This window comes from Pholis gunnellus, assembly GCF_910591455.1.
Source record: "Pholis gunnellus genome assembly, chromosome: 2".
In the NCBI taxonomy this organism is placed as follows: Eukaryota; Metazoa; Chordata; class Actinopteri; order Perciformes; family Pholidae; genus Pholis; species Pholis gunnellus.
The window spans coordinates 17,171,630-17,194,318 of NC_136536.1; the positions used below are offsets into that span (position 1 = coordinate 17,171,630).

Here is a 22,689-nt window from a genome sequence, read left to right on the forward strand (position 1 = left end):
GTGTTTTGGGTGACGTCAAATGTGCGATTGAAATTCACAACTGCAGTCATCTCAGTGTGTGTTCCATTGCACAACCAGTCCAACTTCTTCCCACCAATTTGGCGGCAACTAGGCGCCTCACATCTGCAACAATAGAGCAGCTGCTCATCAGCATCAAAAGGCTCAGGCTGACCTCTGGCTTTATGCGTTCCCGCGCCTTTTTCATTCCTTTCATATTACTGAGATTCCTCTTAAGACGGTTTCATGATCAATTCGAGATCGTTTGAACACACCAAAATCAAAGATCAAACAACAGCAATATTCGAGAAATGTACATTTATTGAAAAGCTTTTGTTGATGACAAAACATTTGAAGAATCACAAAACACGTTTTTTTATACACATAACATCAATGAATAACATAATCCTATTTAACACATAGTGTTTACAGACTATTTTTTTGCACAGACCAAAATACTTTTAAGTCCATCGTGCAAACCTCAAACAAATTAACCCTTGGGGTTTTACAAAAGTGTTGTCTACAACCCATAGATCTTTGAAACCCCAAAGAGGATTGCATTTTAAAAAGCTCAAAGACTTCAGTCTCTCTAAGATCTGTGCTTGTGTGCTCTCTGGCATTAAACGCGAAATGAGCTAAATGCTGAATGAAATTATTGTACAGCGACTCCAACAATTCATGATCGCTAAGACGTACAGATACAAATGGCATAAATAACATCACAAAATAAATAACACGCATGAGGTGAATGTCCATCTAATCTACCAAGGTCTCCACATGGCAGCGTTGACCGCCTGTGGTGCTGACTGCGCTCGGCTGGGAGCCACTGCGCCGCCGCCGCCGCCGCTGCTGCTGCTGCGGGACTGGCTCTCCATTCTGGAGCTGAAGCTGGATTTGAGGCTCAAGAGTCTCTGTTGGATCTGAGGGAGAGTCCTGGAGCTCTGAGCGCAACAGTTCAGGCAGGTCGGGGTGACAGCGGTGGACATGGACTGCTGGACGAATTCGTTCACCCGCTGACACGCGTCTTGATCCAGACTCGTTTTGGGAAGCATGGTGGAGACGCGCTGGAGGCAGGCTTTGAAGCCGTCCTTGTAACTGTCAGCGGAATCTGGAGGGAAAAGAGATTTAATTAGTGACTTGAATTTAATGTGAAGACCACAATCTCAGATAAGATGGTTTGCGCGATGCGTTTGGTAGTTCAAGAGATGAGGCGTACCTTTGACGGGAGAGGAAGGAAGGTCTCTGAGGTAACGGACGGTCATTTCCAGAATATCAGCTTTCTCCAGCTTGGAGTAGCGTGCGTTGTCTTTGCCAACGAGAGGAAGAATCAGGCTTTTCAAATGACTGAGACTGTCGTTGATACGAGCACGCCTTTTCTTCTCCAGCAAGGGTTTAAGAGTCTAGAAGAAATAATGAAAAATCGTTAATCAGCTGCACTTTTAAAAAGGGTCAAATGAGAAAACATTTCCAGTAACGTATAAGCATATACAGTGTCTCTCTTTCTCTTACCTTTCTCAGTTCGTTGGCTTGTTTTCTCTGGGCCACGGTGGACCTGGCAGGGAGAGGCTGGCCGGCCTCGGTAGTGATGCTGGGACTCATTTCGTTTGCTGCTTGTTGTGGTGCTTTTTTGAGGGGAGATACTTGCTCTTGGAGCGGTCTGCGCTGAAGTGTGCTGCAGGGCTGGAGAGCCTCCTATTTATGTGGGTCCGGCGCGTCAGGGGGGCGGGAACACAAGCCATTGTGCTGGGGGTTTGACACAAGGAGGGGCGATGCCTTTGGGAGATGAGCGGAGCTCCCGTCTGGACCATCTGGTCCCTTTGGGACCGTGCGTCTACACCGCTGGTATGCGGAGTTTCGTGATGATGTTGCACGTTATTGCGTTTGAAATGTAAAGCTTTAACGTTCATCCAAGATCCACCCCGCATACAAGCCTTATAACAATGTGTTTCTAACAGATTATATCAGCTCCTCTTTTGTAATATTCTTCAGGATTGCTTCTTTATTCGCCTGCAGGCTTTGTTGTTAAATTGACACTCTTTCTGTTTATTACCCAGTTTATTATTATTAGTATTATTATTATTTAGCATTGATCATTTCCACAAATGAGCGTCCACATCTCTAAAACAAAACGTTTAATGAGATATGCCTGAAAGTTGCACTGTTATGGATAAAAAGTTAAAAAAGTTAGATCCACATTACCAATATACGTTCAATCAGTTTATTTATGCTAATGGTCTCGATTTGTCAATCTGCCCCAACAAAAGAACCTGAACCCGAGTGATTCTGAGGTGACAGGACTAATCTATTCCTCCAATAAATAAACCAGATACCCAAGCGACGCTATGTATGAATTAACATCTGCTTGTGCACCCTCGGCAGCTTGTTTCCAATATCAACAACACGGTGTTTACCTGGAGCAGTGGGGGAGGAGACAGGAGTGACGTGACAACCTGCAACACACGCAGCGTGGTGTGCGCATCTGCGGAGTATGAACGTAGTATATGCATGTATACACACACACGCACACGCACACACACACACACACACACACACACACACACACACACACACACACACACACACACACACACACACACAGTAATCATGCAGCACACAAGTCATGCTATAACACAACACGGTGAGGAATAGAATAGGCATCTGATTCAGTACAAAACTGGACCTCTCTTGAAGTGATAATCCCTTGAAAACTACAATATTAAACACAACGTAGATATTCAAAAGTTAAAATGGACAGATTTTATTTTGACATCCTTGAAGACTTTCAGTCAATCTCTGCTGCAGACCATCAAACACAGCGCAGTGAGCTGCCTGTAGGATTCACGCGCTCGGCACGCGCCACAAGCGCGCAACAGATGGGAGCCCCCCCCCCCCCCCCCCCCTTCTTCTCATGTTCCGTCTCTACACACCAGACACACCCCCTCCTCTGTTTCCCACTGCTTCACCGCTTTGCCGCTGCTCCCATCAGCATCCCGGCTCATCATCAATGTGCTTCGACTACGTTTTTCGTCTTTTTTGGAGGGGGAGGTTTTGGGTCTCAGCGCATAGACACAATGGCACAGTGATGGCCTATATACATTAATACAAAGCAGACCAAGTAAAAGCATCACTGCCCAACAAGATGCTAAACGGGCGTCCTATAATACGATACATTCACCGTAAAAGACACCAAATGAAACTCCGTCTTTTAGATATAGAAAACTGTTTACGCACAAAAGGCTTACTGAAACATTTCCAACCTCAAGGCTTAAGGGGATATAAAGAGCGGGAACATGCTCAACACACTGAAAGATCAATTACATTTCAGTTGATGTATTTACATGAGGAAACAGATATGTAGTTCAACACGTTCTTATCATTTTTGGTAAACACAACGTTGCTCTTCGGTTGCAAGCTGTCCTGCTGCAGCTTGAGGGGATTTTACCCTCTAGTTTTTTTTTCAAGCATTATAGATGCGCGGTTTTGCACGCGCCCTGCCCCATGGGGCCCCAAATAACTGCCATCAAGTCCAGTCTGGGAACGGACCCTCAGAGATAAAACCCAAAAAAAGTGCACGAGAGGCTTCGGTTGGGACCCTTTTTGTCCTGGTTTCAGCGTGGGTATCCATCTGTGCAAGCTGAGAGCACAGTGATCCTTTGTTGGAGGACGTACAGAACAGTGGACTTTTACAGCAAGTGTATGGGAGAGGGATATGATTAGCTTCTTCGTTTTCTTCTTGTTAAACTACAGGCTATTGAATTCAATACCTGACGATTTGTCCGATTTAAGTCGAATAAAGGAAAAACTATAAATATATTAATAAGCCTATATGGCCTAAGGATTATCAGTACAAGGAACAACATAACTAACAGTTTGGGGCAAGAGTATAATCTGGAGCAAAAAGTTAAAATGTATTTTATATATTCCCAGAAAATATCTACAATCTTAACCTGTGAGTTTGACAACATAATTCTGATAAGTGTGAATTTGGTCGTATAAACGGCATGAGACTGACACGAGCCACGGCGATCAGACAGATGGATTCTGCGCTTGTCTATTGATGCGTGAAATCAAAAGCGTAGACGGACTCTCTGCCTTGCTGGGGGCGATGGTGCACCACTGCGGCTGCATGGAGACTTCCAGACTTCCGGTTTATCAGACTTCATAGTGGGACTGTAGCTGAAAGAAAGGATGTCTGGCATCCCAAGCCAAAATCTATGCCAACATTATCCGCATCATACTGAAGCGTCTGTAGACTGCTGGCTGGAGTTTGATTACAGCATTGAGACAGCCAAGTCTGAATGGACTTCCTATTGTTCCCAGTGTGTGATCAAATCCGACTCGATTTTATATATTAAAACGTATTAGAATGATAATTTATCGTATTAGGACGTCCTTTTAGCATCTTGTTGTGCAGTGTTGTTTTTACTCGGTCTGCTTTGTGTTACCCCCCCCCCCCCCCCCCCCCCAAAGAAAGCCATGTAAATCTAAAATGTAGATTATACATTTTGCATGGGCGTAAAGAATGATATATTTCTTGTGATTCCCATGGGTTGGTTGAAAATGGATGATGGATGAAATGCTAAAAGAAATTAAATATAAAATGTTATATATAATATATATTAATTAAAAACCAATTCCATGCTAAAATGGTTTGAGGAGTGGTGTGTTTTAGCTGCAAATTGTCACTTAATATATAACGAGGATGAAATAACAATTTCTGTACAAATATAACCAAATTCTAACAGTACTGTTCTTCCAAAATACAGGAGGATACAGTAGATTAATAAAACAATCCTGAACATCATCAGAATGCTACCGATTTGATGGTATCAGTATTTTTGTTTTAGAAGTAATAGAGGGACAGAAGCCTGCAACCATCTTTATCATTTAATTGTTCATCCACCAAACAAACAGATAAGTAATATCATGTTGAGAGGATACAATTATATTTGGCCATTTGGTGACCCAAAAGTGTTAAATTCTTGTTTACCTTAAATTAGTATAATCTAGCAAGCATCTGGCAGGCACAAGAGAGCATTTTTAGAGGAAGTTTGTCTTCATCAGATGTTTGAATATTTTGAACATGTTTGCACCACTGCTTTTTCTTGAGGAGATTCAGTAACTTAAAGCTAATGCTATACTTGCTTAATAATATCAACTAACATGTACTTTGCTGCAGTAGAGTAGACACATTTCATTTTTATTTTGGCTATAGTAACCTGTGGTGTTGCACTTGTTTCAACCTTGCTTGTGAGTAAAAACCCATTCCAGTTAGTGAATCTGAATTTGCTGAAAGTTTTTTTTTTATTCTAATGTCAGCAACATCTTCCAAATGTGAATTAAGTCAAATGTAAATGCAGCATTAAGTTTTCTATGAACATTGTGCTTAATTAACAAGGGTCTACCACCTCAGCAGAGGCTTTACCGGCCAGTCCTCGTTTAATACTGTATAATCGAGCAATGGAGGGGAAGCAATTATACGAGTGTTAACTCTTAAGGGGTAATTTACAGAACATTGACTTAAATGTGATTTCATTAGATTATTGGAGAATTTACTGATGTATACTGGAGTTATTTGTGTTGAACATGCTATATACGAACAACACCCAATATGTCGGTCACTTAATTAAACAATTCTCCTTCTCTGCATCAGTTTGGACAGACCAAGCCATGGATGGATGTTTCAGCACTGAAGGCTGAACGTGAGGGAGTCCAGCTGACCTCTATCACAGGCTTGCTGCTTTCTGCCACCTTATATCTTCAACCAACAATGTCAAGATCAAGCAACTGGACACTGCATTCAGCAGTATTGGGATTTCAACAAATTAACTATAATTCAAATGCTTCTTTCACAAATAGTTCTAGTCATTCACTGAAATGCCAATACTTTCATGCGTTCCCTGATCTTTGTTTACTGGTGTTTATGGTTATTTTCTTTCTTTTAACAAAATGTTTGCAGCTGTCTTAAATTTAAATTGATGCCCCGAGAAAGGGTATCCACTTTTATTATTGGGTAGATTTTAAGTTAAAATAATACTTTTTGCATTGTATTATACGATACAGCCTTTTAAAATGTTCTGATCCATAAAGCTGTCACTTGTGTCCTCCTCGTTTGTGCTAGGTTTTTGATGGTGTATGCATTTTTAAATATGCTGATATTTTAATACTGAAACACACACATTTTCAGTAGTTTGTCTCAATATAAATATGAAGAAAACTTGTCAGCGGTGTAACATATACAGAAACGGTTTGTGTAGATTACAATAGCAACGCTGTAGAAACACAGTATAGTACTGGCAGATTACAGTAGCTAAAATATTACACTGTAAACCTCACTTTCTACTGTAGAAAATGGCTGTAATGTACTGTTGAATTACATTATGGTAGCTTCACTGTAAAACAGCAGGATGCTGGAGATCTCAGCTGCCAGTAGTTTACTGTATTTTTATGGGAACCTTTGCAAGACAACATGCAACAATGTATTTCAAAGGGTAGGTCTGTTTCTCCTGTTACAGTGTGATATTTGATTTCCATGTCAATTTATTGAAATTAATTTGACTTCCGTTGCAAATGGCAAAATATGTTTTAGGTTTAAAGCTGCACCAACTAAAGTAGCTGCCAACCGCATCTCAGTGCTTATAGCAGATTGAGTTTGCATAGTATGATGAACACCATGAGACAAAGCTAAAAAAAAAAGCTGGTATGGGGACCTTGTGCCATTGTTAACTTATTTATTACTTAACTACTTACTTACTTGTTTTTGAAGAGGAGGTCCCAAAACTGTCAGGGCTTCCTTGGAAGACCATGAACAAAGAAAACTAAAGGGATGTGGTTTAAGGGATCTTCTTGATATTGTCAGGGCACACACTTCTCTCTCTGGCTTTTTTTTCCAGAGCCTCATCTGTGGCTTTGCTTCTCTGATCAAGAGGAGGCAGGTGTGGTTGACACTTTTGCTCCTTGTGGTGGTGCTTAATGAGGTGACCACTGTCCGTGGTGCTGAAGAGGGAGAGGGTGTTTTAACAGTTGAAAGCTGTCTGTGGGGATAAATGATTGTTCTTAAGTCACTCATTCAGGCCTGTCAGTACATTATGTTGGCCCTTATGTAGTAATTGTACTTAGAATAGTAAATACTTTGGTCTTTTCTTTTCTTTAGATGCCCAAAATGGCATCTCATACTGAAAGAAAAATCTGCAATGAGATGTGTTAATGAAATAGAGAAGGGTTTTCTATGTTTAGACTTTATCATGAGAGGAACTTATTAACGCCCTGCTAATGAATCAACCTTCCAACATCGACACCCCAGCTCTATTATCAGTCTAAGTGACATCAGTCAACATGGGTCTATAAGAAACAATCAAAAAGATCCATCTTCATAAAGTGTTTCTTTGTTCTATATGCCAGTTATCCTGAGTGGGACATCAACAAATGCATAAAAGTGCAAATGACTGTTTTGGCCCTTTTATACAATCAAAAGCAACACAATAGAACAGCATGGATGTTGCTACTTTTACAAGGGTGTCAATTATTTTATGTTATATGTGCAGATAATATACATGCATTATATTGAAAAATATTCTAATATTTGCTCCCTTCACTAGCTGGTAATACATAATTGTCAAAGTAGAATTCATGGCAGAGCTGTTCTTGGCATATAGACAGAGGCTATACAAATGTATCTTTTCTTTTATTGTAAATTAAAAATAGTCAAATATTCGTTTCCAAATGTTTTTGCAAAGCCCCGTTTTGTATCGTTTTGTCAAGGCACTGATAAGACGCTGTCACTCTGGGGATGCAAAAGGAAGACCTATCAAACGTTGCTAAGAAGCTCCCCACGCCTAAAACAACGCTATAGTTTCATAAAGCATCTGCCACAGCAGTGACGAAAACCCAAACTTGTTTTCTCCCGCACGAAGTCCATCCGACGTCACTGATTCTGTCCAAAGTCTGCGTCAGCATCGCGTGCTCAATGAAACGGTAACAAAAGAGGTTTAATGATAAATTAAAGTGCTCTCTGAATAAAACGCCACTAACCAAGCAGCCCAAATCATGAAACAAGTGACCTTTATATCAATATGGTATGCAAGTCTTTGACTTAAAATATATAAACCTTAGATATAAATCCAAGTCTAAATATACCTTAAATTGATGTAAAATGTTTTCATGGTCCTCATATCTTCTTAACAATGCAATGTTGCGCTCTCTGCTTGTTATTTGTTAATTGAAGGATATAAGACCAAAGTCTATTGCTATAGTGAACATACAAAAAGCCCTTGAAAATCAGACAAGACAATATACGCTGTATAACAGGCGTGAACAAAAATATACATTTTGAATGAAAGATCCCAGGTTTAAGTTGAATTATGGTTCTAACTGAATGAAAGACAAAGACTGAAGAGGTTTTGGAGATGTTATGCAAACACTAGTGGTGCTTTTATTACTTTACAAACGTCTATTGTCCCCAGTTGAAGAGGAAGTTTATTGCAGAGCATCGAGCTTGCATGGCGTCGTTTCCAGAGAAGCCTTTTTGCGTAATTGTACATTGCATAAATCAGAGGGATGGCTCAGACAGGATTTAAATATCCAACCAAGCCTAACCAAGCCAAATGCCAAGCTGTAAGGCACAGCACACATCTGGTGGCGCACATTTGTTTTGCTCTTCAAAGTTGACAAAGGTAAACTTATAGCGTCGCATTGGCTTCTCCACCAATAGCAGTCGTTTGCAGCTCTGACACACATGTAATGCACCTCGCTCAACAGAGTCAGCAGTCTAACACGCTATTAATGTTTAGGGAACAGACGTTGATGATACAAAAGCGACACTAAAACTAAATAATGTATTGTTGTTGATAATTTCGTTGATAATATGCCTGTAAAGGACATTAAAGATTAAAGCAGCCACGTATACAGTCGAGGTATTGGACAGGCAGGACAGGCGGCTTCTTGGCGGGTTTTTTGAATATGGGATTTCTGATCGAGTGGGATCCATTGTGCTGCCATATCAGAGGCACGAGAACAGCACGAGCCAGGAGAACAAAGGCAGCAGATGGCTTTCCTGCTCCGATGAATTATTTTTGAAGTGCAGGGACCATTAAGAATTGTCCAGGGGGAAATTAAAGAGTGGGAGGTTAATCACGAGAATACGTATATTGTATAGTCTATGTTGCAGTAATGTCCAATATAGAAGAAAGATATTGTCAAAGTCTACTAATGATAAGGCAGATTCATTTTTATGTTTTCAAAAGTATTAATATCATTGCTGTGACTGCTCATAACAATGGAATAAAGAATAAAGGGATACAATGTTGGCCAAAGACAAAAAGGTTGTGCTCAATACTCAAAATGTATTCATTGTTGCTATACGATCATTACGGATGTGTGCCTTTCTCCGCTTTTCAAATTTGTTTGGAACATTTGTACAATAAATTGATGCTTTTATTACATTTTCAATTTAAAATGAACCTGGCAAAAGCAAAAAATCAAATTAAATTGCTCTGCCTTTTGTACGAAGAACCCAGTGAGACCCAAGCCTGCAAATGCAGTCTTAAGTTAAACAAAACAAAGAATAGAGAATTTTAAATATATATTTTTTCTAGCTGCTGCATGGTCCTCCTGCAGTCCTTCAGGAGTAGCAACGCTATGGAGGGGCGTGGCCTGAACAAGGTTTCCGCCCACAGAGAAAACGCGTCTCTGTCATTTGGCCCCAAACCTCGTGCTGCAAAAGGGCGCTCAATACAACCACAGTCTTCAACCAGCTACGACCATGCACGCGCCGCTGCATGGGGTTTAAATCACGAGCAGAGGGGCAACGAAGTCACACCCTGGTATGTTATCTTTTCCTTTTAAATTATATTTATACCAGCTTGTGCTTTGAACATGTTACTTATGTGTAGTGTATAAGGCTTAATATGATCTCAAGACACCGTGATTTACATTGAACCTAAGCCACTTATCTTCACCTGTCTCAATTAGCAGTTTTAATAAGATATATGTGTATGGCTTAATACGGGAAATATGTTGTCAGTATTTATGTAATGCTGTCTGAGCTTAAATATTGAGATTTGTCAACAAGTTGAAAATGATATCTATAACCTGTTTTAACTGTAACACGTGACTGGCATTGTTTGGATTAGTTGTTATTATATTGCTGCATGAATATATGCTATATTAACATGTGTTGTATATATGACTCCAATGTATGATGTAAAGTTATTTGGTGTTATTAGGCTAAAGTCAAATTATATACTGAGAGTCTTATAACTTATCAAATAAAATAAACTGAGACAGAGAAAAACTATTTAAACTCCACCACATTTTCAGTCAATTTATTTCTTAATTTGCACTAAACGCTGACATTGTTAAAGCGCCTGTCTTGTCAAATCAGTTGTCCTGTTTCTGTCAGTTGCTAATGAGCCTGAGTGTGAGAAAGTCTGACCGTAGAAATTCTCACTGCAGCTCACGGATGACTGGGTCCCTGTGGGAGAGACATCACGCCTGCTTGGTGAGTTCAAGGGGACAGAAGACATCTAACTTGTGTTGAGAAGAAACAAGCTGCAACAACGTAGCCCAACCAATTCAGAAATGCGTCATGTTTATTCCTGCTTTTGTTGGTTCATTCTAGAAGTTTGCCTGCACTGAAAGTTCCAGGGATCATCATAAGGGAAACAACCGAAAATTATAAGTTACAACTATAATTTATACAGAAAATGTGTCTATCTTTGATAGGTTTACTTCAGTCTGGATGGTTTTATGAAAGAAAATGTATGTCCATCTAAAAAGAAGGGAAAACTTATTTTTCACAATATACACTTGCAATTGCTAAAAGGAGTTTATTGAATAGCCTATTTCAGTAAAGAACATGATCCAAACAGACAATGTTAAAGGTCTCATATCTGTTCATGGTCTAAAAAAGCCAAATATAGAGGCTTGTGGACTTTTAATGTTTGTTCAGATTACTATCTTAAGTTTGGGGTGAAAAATCACTCCAGTTCAGCATAAATTACTGAAATCGGGGCTATATAAAATGCAATGTGAACTCTAGAATAAACATAACAGGAAGAGGCTAAATGTGAGCATTTCAGCATAGGAAATGGCTACAAAACCTCTAGTGTTCAATTACTGCGATTGCATAATTTATGAAGAGTTTGAATTAAAAAGAGGCTTTTTATATTCTCATCCATCCAACCATCCATGGATGTAAATCGCAAATATATTAAAAGTGTAAATATAAAATGTATTACATTTACAATAAGATTGCCATATGTAGGTATAATATCAACTTCGTAATGCTCCATGCAGAGAATACTTTACAAAAGACTGCTTTAAGATGTTTTCCTGATGGCTTAAATTTGATTTGATTTTTAAGTTACCCAATTTCGGGAAACTGTGGACGGCATATATTGAACACTGCCCTTGTGATGATGTATACTTTGTAATAAGCTATTGTCCAAAAATAAAAAATAACAAAAAAAGAAATGCATTTTTAGCTCCAGATATGCCAATCCAAAAGACTGGTTAGGATAAGATTACATTATGCAATACTATTGGGAGGGTGGAAACGGATAAATAAAGTGATTTCCTCTCGTTGTGTGTGTTGGTCTTCTTTCAGCTGCTTAATAAAGTTGATTTTGTCCAGTCTCTGTTTTTATGAACAATGTGTATGCCTCTTATGTGAATTGTATTCTTTATGTTGCATTAAGTAAACATGTAGCTGATTCAATATTGTTAGTATTTTAGATCATACATGCTTCTCTCCGTGGTTTATCATAGACTGAAGGCATCCTCCCAGCACGCGCCCAGGTTTACTCAAGCAAAAGCAATTACATAGGGCACGCGCCACCCAGCTCGGCAGTTGCAGATGGGCGCGAGGAGCTGCTATGACTACAGGAATATACTATTGTTTTGTCAGTTTTAAAGGTGGCGTCTGACGTGGTAAATGGAGTTTTAACAAAATATTATTGTCATTATTATTATCATTAATATTATTATTACTACTACCATGTTTATTATCATAATAATAAACTCAAATATTCAAACTCGAAATCAAATTTTCTAGTGGTCATTATCGAGACTTGTCTTCTCAGAAATAGGTTATGGTTGTAGGTCAGTCATGAAAATGTTAATTCATTATCTATCTGTGACAGGCGTGGTCCGCTGTTTCAAAGCTCAAATATAGAACAAAAAGCATAAATTGTTCACTTTTACGAACGAGTTTCGTGTTCCTCCCTGGGTTGTACTGGATTGAACTGTGTCAATGCGTTTTGGGGCCGCTGCAAACAGGCCGTGGGTTATACGTTAGAAGCAGCATGGACTTGAGCAGAAAATGTCATTATTTGAATGTTGCCGCGCAGCAGCAGCTGTGACCATACAACAGATGGGGCCCACGCGCTGAATAATTGGGTCTAATTTGAATAACTGTCGCACGTCTGACGCGTGCAAGAAATATCCCAGCTTTCCCAGGCTCCGAGGAAAAACCGTTGGCAGCCCCTTTCCAGTTCAATAGGGATTTAGTCTCTCACTGCTTGAAGTTGTGGGAGCGTCTTTGACGAAGCCTGGGAAAAGACTCCAGATCACCTACACATGATTAAATCCTGTGTCAACCCTTCATTGTAAAGCTGGTTGCAGCTGCACCAAAGACGTGTCCTGCGTTTCATGTCGACCTGATTTATAAATAAACAAATAAACACAATTAGACAGTATGGTTAAATAGGCAGAACAAATAGTCAACTTCAATAGAAATTGAGGTGTCAAACTTTAGCCTAATCATTTTTAACAGTTCCTTTTTTTAAGCTGGGTCGTTATAAAAAACTGTGGGTTTATTTATATTATTATTTTCTCTTGCAAAACAAAAAATCACTTTGATAATTAAATTAATCGACAATATTTCTTTCTACTATCCAGTGAATAGTTCCTGTGTATGATAACAAATGGTTGGCTATGTAGACTATGAAAAACAATAAATATATTCCACAAAATAAGATGCATTAGGTTATTGCTCAAATAAGCCTTATCATAGAGGCCTGTAGGCTATAGGCTACATCTATTTGTTCATATCTGCAGAGGCCTATCATTCCTGAAACATAAGATAGGCTATGTATTATGCTATAATGGCAGTGATGGAGTGCCCACTAAATCGTGTTAGGAAGTTATTGTCCACGTCCTTTAGGGAATTGTACCATTAGTCAGACCACTCGTGGGAATTCCCCCTCACCTCCCCCTAAATCGGCGCGTGGTGTCTATGACAGTTGGACCAGTGCAACAGATGGGCCGGAGAGGCACGCGCCGAGCACGAGACCAACCCACCCCCCTCCATTACAGCAAACCCACCCACATCAGGCAGAAGCCGCTTAAGCGCAAAAATCAATCAAGCTAATCTGACAGTGTGAAGAGGCAGAAAGTGCGGAACCTGGTGTGAGGATGCAAGTTTTCTTAGTATGATGTTAGCTCCCAAAATATTCTGTGAAAATATAAGAACGCGCCAAAATATACATTAACATAAACAAGAATGAACACGAGTAAACTGGCTTGAATTTAAATAGCCTTTACATGGTGTGTAAATAAAAGCCAGCAGTTAAATTGGCCCATAGCTTTGATAAACACGTTACTTTAGTTTTTTTTATTATGATGTCGTTATTCGGACATAGGCTATTCAATGTCCCAACGTGTGTGAGATAGATGTGATTTAGAGAAGCCAATACAAACTGTTGACTTGACACCTGAACACCTCCGCAGGTGCAGCTGTACCTTGATGAATATGAAGCTTTCCTGCCACCGTTTGGTGATTAAAAGTATTACAGTTCATCCCAACGCCAGGTTCATGCAACCTGCGTATTTAGACATATCAAGCACTCAAGACAACGTCAAATCAAACCAAATGTATAATGTGTGAGGTTTATTTTTAACATCTTGTATTTATGAACTGCAAGTGGAAGTAAAAGCTGAGAGAAACGGTTTAAATGTGTAAGACATAGGCTTAGGTTGAGTTGTTTGACTGTGAGTGAGTAGCCTATTATCTCTCACACACATCAGTGGTGGCAGGCATACTCCTCCATCCTTACATCTACTCTGTTACAAGTAAAAGTCCTCCATTCAAAATTATACTCGAGTAAAATGTTATATCTTAAATTATTGGATTATTGTTACGTACAGTATCCATTAATCTGTAAGCATAAACTTTGTATGCCGTTAAAATGAAGACTCACATTTCAGATTATATGTTTTGTACATACAATCTAAATCCTCAAAGTAACTAATGTCAGATTAAAGTAGTGAAGTGAAGTAAAAATCTTTCTCTTGAGTGGATTGGAGGTAACGTTGCCTAAAATGGAGATACTCAAAACGCCTTTTCTTAAAATTGTACTCAATTTCTTGAGTAAATGTAATTAGTTATTTCCACAACTGCACACATCACAACAAATCTTTGCAATTACAATATTGTTATCACTTTATTAATCTCCCAGCAGTAAACAGTTCCACTCTTGGCAGGATGTGTATGCATCAGCTGCTAGTGGACCCAGTTATAGTAAAGACTTAAAGGTTATTTGTGACCACAACAATTTCATTTAGCAAAATAATAAACGTTTACTATAGTAAGAATAAACGTATTCTATTGTGATATACAGGATCTATAGTTATAAAGGAAAGAGAGATGGGTTTTATATTATTTTCACAGAAGCAGAAAATTATGCCTTTTCACACATACATAATAACGATGATAATAATAATAAGAGATAGCTCCACAACAAGATATACTTAACAACCCCTCACTAAAAGGACACATTCCACAAGTGAAACAATTTTCCAAAAGCTCAGTTTTACGAAAGGCCAGCAGATGGCCCTCTACTGTGTACGCAGACTGTGGGTGTCCAGCGGTGCTGATTTCAGGGCCACATGTAAAATTAATGCCGTTGAGGCCGCATGCAAACAAGACTGGGTGTGTGTTCAAAAAGTCCATTGCTAAATTAGTAGGCGCGGGTCTGTACTTGACTGACACCCACCACAGTGGGCAGGGGGCTTTACTCGGGGCTCCAAGAAGCCTCTCCGTACTGCCCCTTTAACTTCTGAGCCGATTTCCAGAAAGCAACAACCTGTAACAGGCTCAGTGATCCTCCCCCTGATGGATTATTTAACAGGCGCTGAGTCCCATGTCGCCATCTGCTATAGCAAGAACAACACTGCGGAATATTCTTCGAGGCACATGACGTTGGCAAACAGGGTGAATAAACGCATTAAAACAAAGATAGTTCAGTGGGACGCGTACACCAAACGTGCGCAACAGGTGTTCAGCATCCCGTCGGCGCCAGAGAGAAAAGAAGCGGATAAATAAATGAGCCACACCGTCGGGCAAAACATAGAAAGCAGGTCAGTTTATCGCTCAGATAAGTAACAGTGGACTGAGTTGTATTGCAACATGTAAAATATATCGCGTATTTAAATGTGTATGAACGGAAACTGTCATCGCCTTTGATCATTTGGCTCTGCGATGAGGTGGAGCGGCTACTGAGTTTCCCCACAAAAGCAACCGGGTGACTGACATGATCTGACACTTTGTAAATACAATGCCGACCCCCATCAGCGCGGTGAACTGACCGGGCTCTACGCAGGCCACTAAAGGAAGGAGTCGTTCCGATCTGCAGGAGCAGCGATGGTAGTGGAGGGGGACATCACGCTGCTCGCCGCAAGGCAAGGGGACGTGCAGACTCTGAAATTGCAATTAGCGCAAAAAGCGCTCACCAGCGACGTCGTGGACGTGCTGGGGGCTTCCCCGGTCCACCACTCGGCCCGAGCAGGGAAACTAACCTGCCTGCGCTTCCTGGTGGAGGAGGCAGGGCTGGCGGGGAACTGCCTGGCGAACAACGGGGCAAGCCCGGCGCATGACGCGGCAGCCACCGGCAACCTGGCCTGCTTACAGTGGCTGCTGACCCAGGGTGGATGTCGGCCAGAGGTGAGTGGTCTTAAGCCTTAGTTGTACACTATGAAGGGCTTAATTCAGTTTTTACTTTTTGTGTTGCTGTTCAAAACAGCCACGTCCACAGATGGTCAGTTGACCACAGTGTCAATAAATTGGTTTTTAAATCTAATCATGAGACCATTTATTCGTAGTGCACAAGGTTCTGCACTATACTTTTATATTGAGTGGTGATCTGTAGTTTGTTTGTAACAAATGGAAACCTCCTCTAAAATCACCAATAACGGATTAAGCATTAATACATACAAAGATAACAAACATGGTGACCTTAAATACATTTGGTTAAAAACAAACAAACACATACACATACACACACACAAGGGTCTGAATGCATTTTTGTTAATTGCTGTTCTGATGACATACCACAAAAAACTAATCATCCATCTTTTGCTGTTTGTTTAAATCCACTCTGCTGCACTGTCGCGTGTTCCCATGTTAATGAAGTATGCAAAACTGGATTTACAAAAGTAATTTTTACAAAGCACCCACAGTAACGCACAAAAGGGCACATATACAAATACATAATGATGTCGATATGATGAATGATGGTGTAGTTTGATACAATAGTGGGTAAGATGTTTGGTAAGGAGTCTAGTTATACCTTCATGCTTAAACCTTATAACCTTATCACCTCATGCCCATGTCTCTGCTGGTAGCAAGAAGCAAAGTATTCACACCAGGGAAGGAATGCTGCAGGCACTTTGAAGGAGTACTTTGGTGTTCTCTGAAGTAAACCCTCGTGTACCACTAAGTTTATGTGTGCATATATACCTGTAGCCATTGCCGCTACTGGTATTCTAGTATTTTTCTAATACGTTGTTTATCTTTAGCAACACAATATAATTCTTAATTTTCTACACCTGCTTACACTATGCAGAGCATGCTGCAAGGTATCCCAGCACGCTTTGGCAAATAGTAAGGTACCCTCTGGTTGATTACACAACATTTACAATTATTGGCAATTTCTAAGATTTTCCAGTTCAACTAACTTGTGCATTTTTTATGGACTGTAGAAAGAAACTCACGCAGACACATGGAGACCGTGCAAACTCCACATAGACACGATCAAGCCAGTCCGATTCACCCCCAGACCTTTTTGGACTGACCGTGCTTATGACAAAGCAACATAGCTGACACATGGTACTCTTGCTCAAAAATAATTTAGGCCAAGACAACACAAACAGATGAACCAAAACAGAGTAAATGGGGCACTCAACCCATCGTCTAATATGGGATTCTTAATTTGAAATGCAGTAATAAGAGCTCTAACATCTATTTACTGTCTCCATTACTTTCGCTGCCTGACTGACTGCAAAGAAGCCACAGACAATTAGAAATGTTAGATAACTACTTTAGTCTTGACAGGTATTTGGCTTTGGATCTTTCAGATTCTCTTTTATTTTTTTGGGCTCTGATGATTTGAAGGTTGCGTGCAATTGTAGGTCTATGCTGCTTATAAATACAGCGGTATAGTAAGCTGAAGTTTTCTCATGAAGACTGTAGTGTGTTGAATATTTTCACAAACAAGGTAAGCGTTTATACGCGGGCTAAGCAAGGACTTATTTCCTTGCTCAAAAAATGCCTGCTTACTAAATCACAGCATAAAGAGCTTTGAGGATTGAACTAAATTAACCAGCCGAATCATATTCTACTGTATATCAACAATACACAAAACTTCAACTTCTATGAACATTTTCTATGACCTGTTTATCCCACACAGTGTCGGGGATTCTGTGATTGATCCTCCTAATTTCAACAGGAAACACTAACTTATAGTAGCAACAAATAGTGATATACAAATAGTTTCTATTCGTTCTTAAAATGGATTGTGATGGAGCATCAGTCTCTCATACAGGTTGCTCGTTAAATATATGAAATCATTTTGATTATTAACTTTTATTGAAAAAAAACGAATTGGAAATTGTATTTCAAAGCTTCATACTTCAGCTCTATTCCTCTTTTGTTTGATTGACAGGACAGGGACAGTTCTGGTGCCACCGTTCTCCACCTCGCATCCCGCTTCAGTCACCATGAGATCACTGACTGGCTGCTGAAGAGTGGCGAGGTGGACCCCGGGGCCTCCACCGACACAGGCGCCGTACCTGTTCACTATGCTGCTGCCAAGGGAGACCTGCCCTCTCTCCGACTGCTACTGGGGCACAGCCCAAAGTAAGAGCAATGAGGTTTTGTCTTTGGAGCGGTCTGTGAGCTTCGTTCCCTGTCTTAAAGATCTGATCCGTCAGTGTGATTTATGAGTTGATGATTTCTTCTTGCTGTTGTCTAATAGTTTGGTAACTTGTAGGATTTAAGGATCTGTTGTGCCGGGAAAGCCTTGGTGTGGAACACAATATCTGAAAGCAGGTTTGGTTTTATTGACGTACACTAAATAAACAAGATGTTAACTAAATACACCCATTTCCAACTAAATGGGATATTTAGTAAATCACAAGAACAACGGTATTATCACTTCCTGACTGCTTTTATAACCGGTAATAATAATCAGTGCTAAAACTTGTTGGTCTCTAGAAGTTACTTTCAATCATTACCTTTCTATTGCTCCCATCTATTGTGGTTAGTCATTGTCCCACCTATTCAAAGACAATTCAAATTGTGAATTTTGAAATTTAAATAAAATGTGTTGTTTCTTAGCTGGTACATCAGCAGTTAAGAATACAGTCATGTTAGGTTACACATCCCAATCAGTATAACAGTCGATTATTAGAGTTATTTATATTAAGTATACAGTAGGATATAAAGCTAAACTCTTGTACCTAATCCACCACTATGACCTGATGTCCTTCAACATCTCCTTCACCTGTGAAAACTGCAGCGCAGATTAGATTTTATAAGAGCCTTTAGGCAACTTTTAATATTGTAGGCTTTAGTCAGTTTCCTCCTAACTTAAAGAGTTTGCACTAGATCCACTGTTTCGATTCAGATTTCAGAATACTGACACTTTAACAGACTGACATTGATCCAGATGTCAAAAATGAACTCGTATTTCTTTTCAGATGCTTATCAAACAAATGATACAGAAACAGCTGGTGTTTTGGTCAGTAGATCATCATACTATCAGCAGTATTTACAGCACGAACTGTCACTGACGGGAAGCAATCTGAGCTTTGCTTTTTTGATACCAATGGATCAACCAACAGACTCTGTGTTCAAATCCCATTTAGAAACACCGGTTACTGGTTTAACTTGTAATGTAATACACCTAGAATAATTTCCACAATGTTAACACAAGACTGTATGAGAGCCATGTCAACAATCAAATAGATGACCAAATACTTTTGTTTCCAAACCACACTGTCGAATGCAAAATTAGGTCCAATCTAAGGCTGCCAATTATTTTCTCAAGTAATCAATTCATTATTTGGTGTATAGAAGCGATTAAAAACGCTGAATTGATTAATGAAAATGGTTGCAGATTTATTCCCTATTGAATGACTAATTGCTGCCGCTTCAGTAAGAAGTGTCTGTGTGTGCTTGTGATTACCCCTTGATGAATATCGTCCCTTATCAGTCCAGTGTCAGACCCACCAGTGCCCTGCAGAGATAACACCTTCCTGTGTGGACCGGTACAACTAGACGGACACGGGTGAGGTATTGTCCTTTCTGAGAAGCAGCACCGAGCACAAACCGACACCACAGACTCTTTCTAAGCAGCACTGAGGTTGTTTGCAGGAAATGGGTAAAACCGTATCGAGGAAGAAAAGGAACATTATAAAAAGCTACGCTGTCAGATTCAGTACACGCCTCTGGGCCACCAGTTGAGATATGAGCTTATATACAGTATATGATATGCAGCATTGGCATTGTGAACTGCTATTTTGATGTATATTGTCGTACCATCAGATCACTGTGAACGTCTCTTGTCAAAAGTATTCACAGGAATTTGAGTCTGACATTGCCAAGTAGAGGAGTGGAATAATTATGTTAATTAGGGCCACACTAAGAGTTGTGGAGTAAACACTGTGAGAGAAGGTGTTATCTGTTCTTCCTCTACACAAACAGTTCTTCATATTTCATCAAAAGAGCCATAGTAGACACTTAATCTTTCTTTCTTTCTTTGAATAGGTAGGTATGGCTGTTGATTGAGTGGTAAACGATTAATCCTTTTAAAACTTAAATTTGTCATTTATTTTTTAGTGATGTTAAAGTGAATTCAGTACACAACCAGGTCTTTGTGGGTAACTAAAGTAGGTAAGACTGTTGGCCTTGTTTGGTTTTCAGTTTAGCATTATAAATAGCAACACCTGTCTGGTTATAAAACAATAAAAAAGGAAAATATGGAGATAACCGTTGAGCTGATGGATGTTCTTTTTGCTGGTGTCTACTTCAGCCATCAACAATGACCACGAAATACAAAAGGTAAATAATTTACATCTTGGTCTTTAAGCTAAGCGGCCTTGTCAGTAGAATTGCTTTGACTCTGATGACCTGAGCCGGATGAGCAGCTTGTCCAGGCACTTACCTCTGCCCCTACAATATAGTGTGGATGCACCCCACACAGGTGCATATCGCTGCTGAAAATTTAATGAGCCTCAGGGACATGGTGGCTCCCCGATAGCTGGTCGCCATTCACTCTTCTCCGCCACCACTCACACTGTTACTGTTTACCACCATCTCCACGGCGACACACTGTTGCGCCAGCCGGCGATAAGATAATGAGGGAAACAAAACCATTTGAATAGACGGGCTTGCTTTCGAGCCTGGGGCATTGTTCAGAATTGAACTTTGCAAAAAAGAGATAGCATTCTTGTTTTAAGGTTTATTACAAGCTGCAAATTTATGTTGGAGAGTTTTATGTCTGTCTGTTCTGCCTGAAAAATCACAAAGACAACACGACCCCCTCAATTACACCACCAGTTTAGTAACCAGCAGCCTAGTGACGGTACACGAGAGTGTTGCTGCTCAGAGGTAATGACACACACACACACACACTAACAGGTGCTAAACAAGCAACACCAACCTAACATTTGAGTCTTTTGCAGCATTACACTAAATCAATCATTTAAAGTTGTATTGCAGCCTCATACCTATGCCATCTATTTCAAGACCTCATACGACCACATCGGCTTTGACCAATATAGACTTTTGAAGGCTGGTGGGCTGGTTTGAGGATTAAGGCTTGGTACCAATATATTTGTATTTGACATCTATATCCTTGTCCAATCTGGCCGTTTCATGATAGAAATGCAAGGATCTAAAAGAGTTTGCCCCTAAAATGTATTCTTGATCGATTCATTGGTTGGGTAAACACAATGTGATGAAAGGTCAGCTTTGGTTTAACCGCAGTACTCACTGAGATGGTTGCAAATATTTATTTTCCATTGTATAGTTATTAATAGACAAGCACTCAGGGCATGGCTGTATTATTCAGCTGTCAGCAATGTTGTACTCATTTAGCAATCAGTCTTTTTGTGTTAGGCTCAGCACAGACGGGACTTATTGTCCCGATGTTTTAGCGTTTGGTATGGACGGGAGAAGAAGCTACCAATTCAGATGTAGCTTAGAAATCTAACAGAGAACCAAAACCATGTGCTGTGCCTCTGTTGATAGCCTCGGTACACAAACGAGTGAGAGTGAGCGAGAGGCTACAGACAGGTTATGCAATCAATTAGTGTAGATTAAGATCTTCGGCCAAGCAATTAATTCCAACATGCAGTTGAAACGGGTAGACCTCTGCATCAGGTTTTTCCATAAAGTTAGCCGTCTAGATTTTATTTGGACACACAAGGAGGATTCACAGGAAAACCTTTTAAATTCTTATTTAGTCTGTTATTACTTCTCTTGTTTACAGAACAGCTGCTGAAACAGGAATATGGACTGTGTGATTCAAATGGATCATTTAGTCCAGCATTGAATTAATTCATACTAGCATTAATTTCCTCACCTTCAAAGTAAAAACCTTGTTCCAAAATGAGGCAGTTCGTCCTGTATCCAAGTATCTGATGTAGTAGCAAGACAGTATGAATATTAATAAAGAGGACAACGTAAAGTGATTAGGATGGCTATTAAACACTAGGTGTATTTTCTAAGAAGGTCATTTGTGTTGGTAAGTTCAGAAGACATTTAGTATGAGCCTCTAAAGTCAATGCGTGTCCATGTAGGAGGTCACAAAAGAGGTTCAATTAGATGGTGTTCAACATTAAGTTTAGACATGAAAAGTAAGGGGTTAAAAGGTGAGTAGTGTTTTTCACTTCGCCAACTCTGCACTTTCTTCAGCGCTAATCTTCTTAACTTCATGGTACAAGTTGGATAAAAAAAACGTTCTGTTCTCTTTTACAACACGAGATTTAATCTGAGGGAATTCAATGTAACGTGCAAAGGGCCCACAGTATTACAACTGTACACTTTGTGAGAGAATTGTTATCGAGGTAAAAGCTTGTGAAGCTCTTAAAGTCAAGTATTACATGCTCCTTTACAGGTTTAAAAACACACTAGATAAACTGGCGATCTGCATGTTGTCTGCTGTGCCTACGTGTTAGTCTGTTTTAATTTAGTTTTCTTAGTGTACTTTTTGGGCTCTGCTGTCAACAGTTGTAGCCTCTAAATGAAGATATGGATAAAGAGCTGTGCATTATGTAAATCAGTAAATTGCTGTAATGGAATATATTAGGTCTTTCAAAATGTCATACACAATAAACTTTGGTCACACGGCTGAATAAAGTGCATACATTCTCCCACAACATTCTTCATTATTTAGACAGGAAAAGCCAGTG

The 22,689-nt window shown here is 39.8% G+C and overlaps 2 protein-coding genes across 2 annotated transcripts in view; one reads left to right on the forward strand and one right to left on the reverse strand.

Annotated features, from left to right (window-relative positions):
- Positions 1-758: 758 nt before the first annotated feature.
- On the reverse strand, positions 759-1,805 carry LOC306702095 (transcription factor HES-2-like; the record flags this gene model as incomplete). Its single annotated transcript, XM_079167599.1, is given in 7 exon segments — positions 759-1,105; positions 1,214-1,397; positions 1,507-1,627; positions 1,629-1,654; positions 1,656-1,714; positions 1,717-1,760; positions 1,762-1,805. Coding segments are annotated over 7 exon segments (825 nt in total).
- A 13,832-nt stretch (positions 1,806-15,637) lies between these two features.
- Positions 15,638-22,689, forward strand: part of espn (espin) — a gene marked incomplete at both ends in the record, with an annotated part of 38,396 nt that continues 31,344 nt past the window's right edge. The window contains 2 exons of the mRNA XM_079167356.1: positions 15,638-15,937; positions 17,937-18,130. Coding sequence (XP_079023482.1) covers positions 15,638-15,937; positions 17,937-18,130 — 494 coding nt within the window. The remainder of the gene's footprint in view (positions 15,938-17,936; positions 18,131-22,689) is intronic.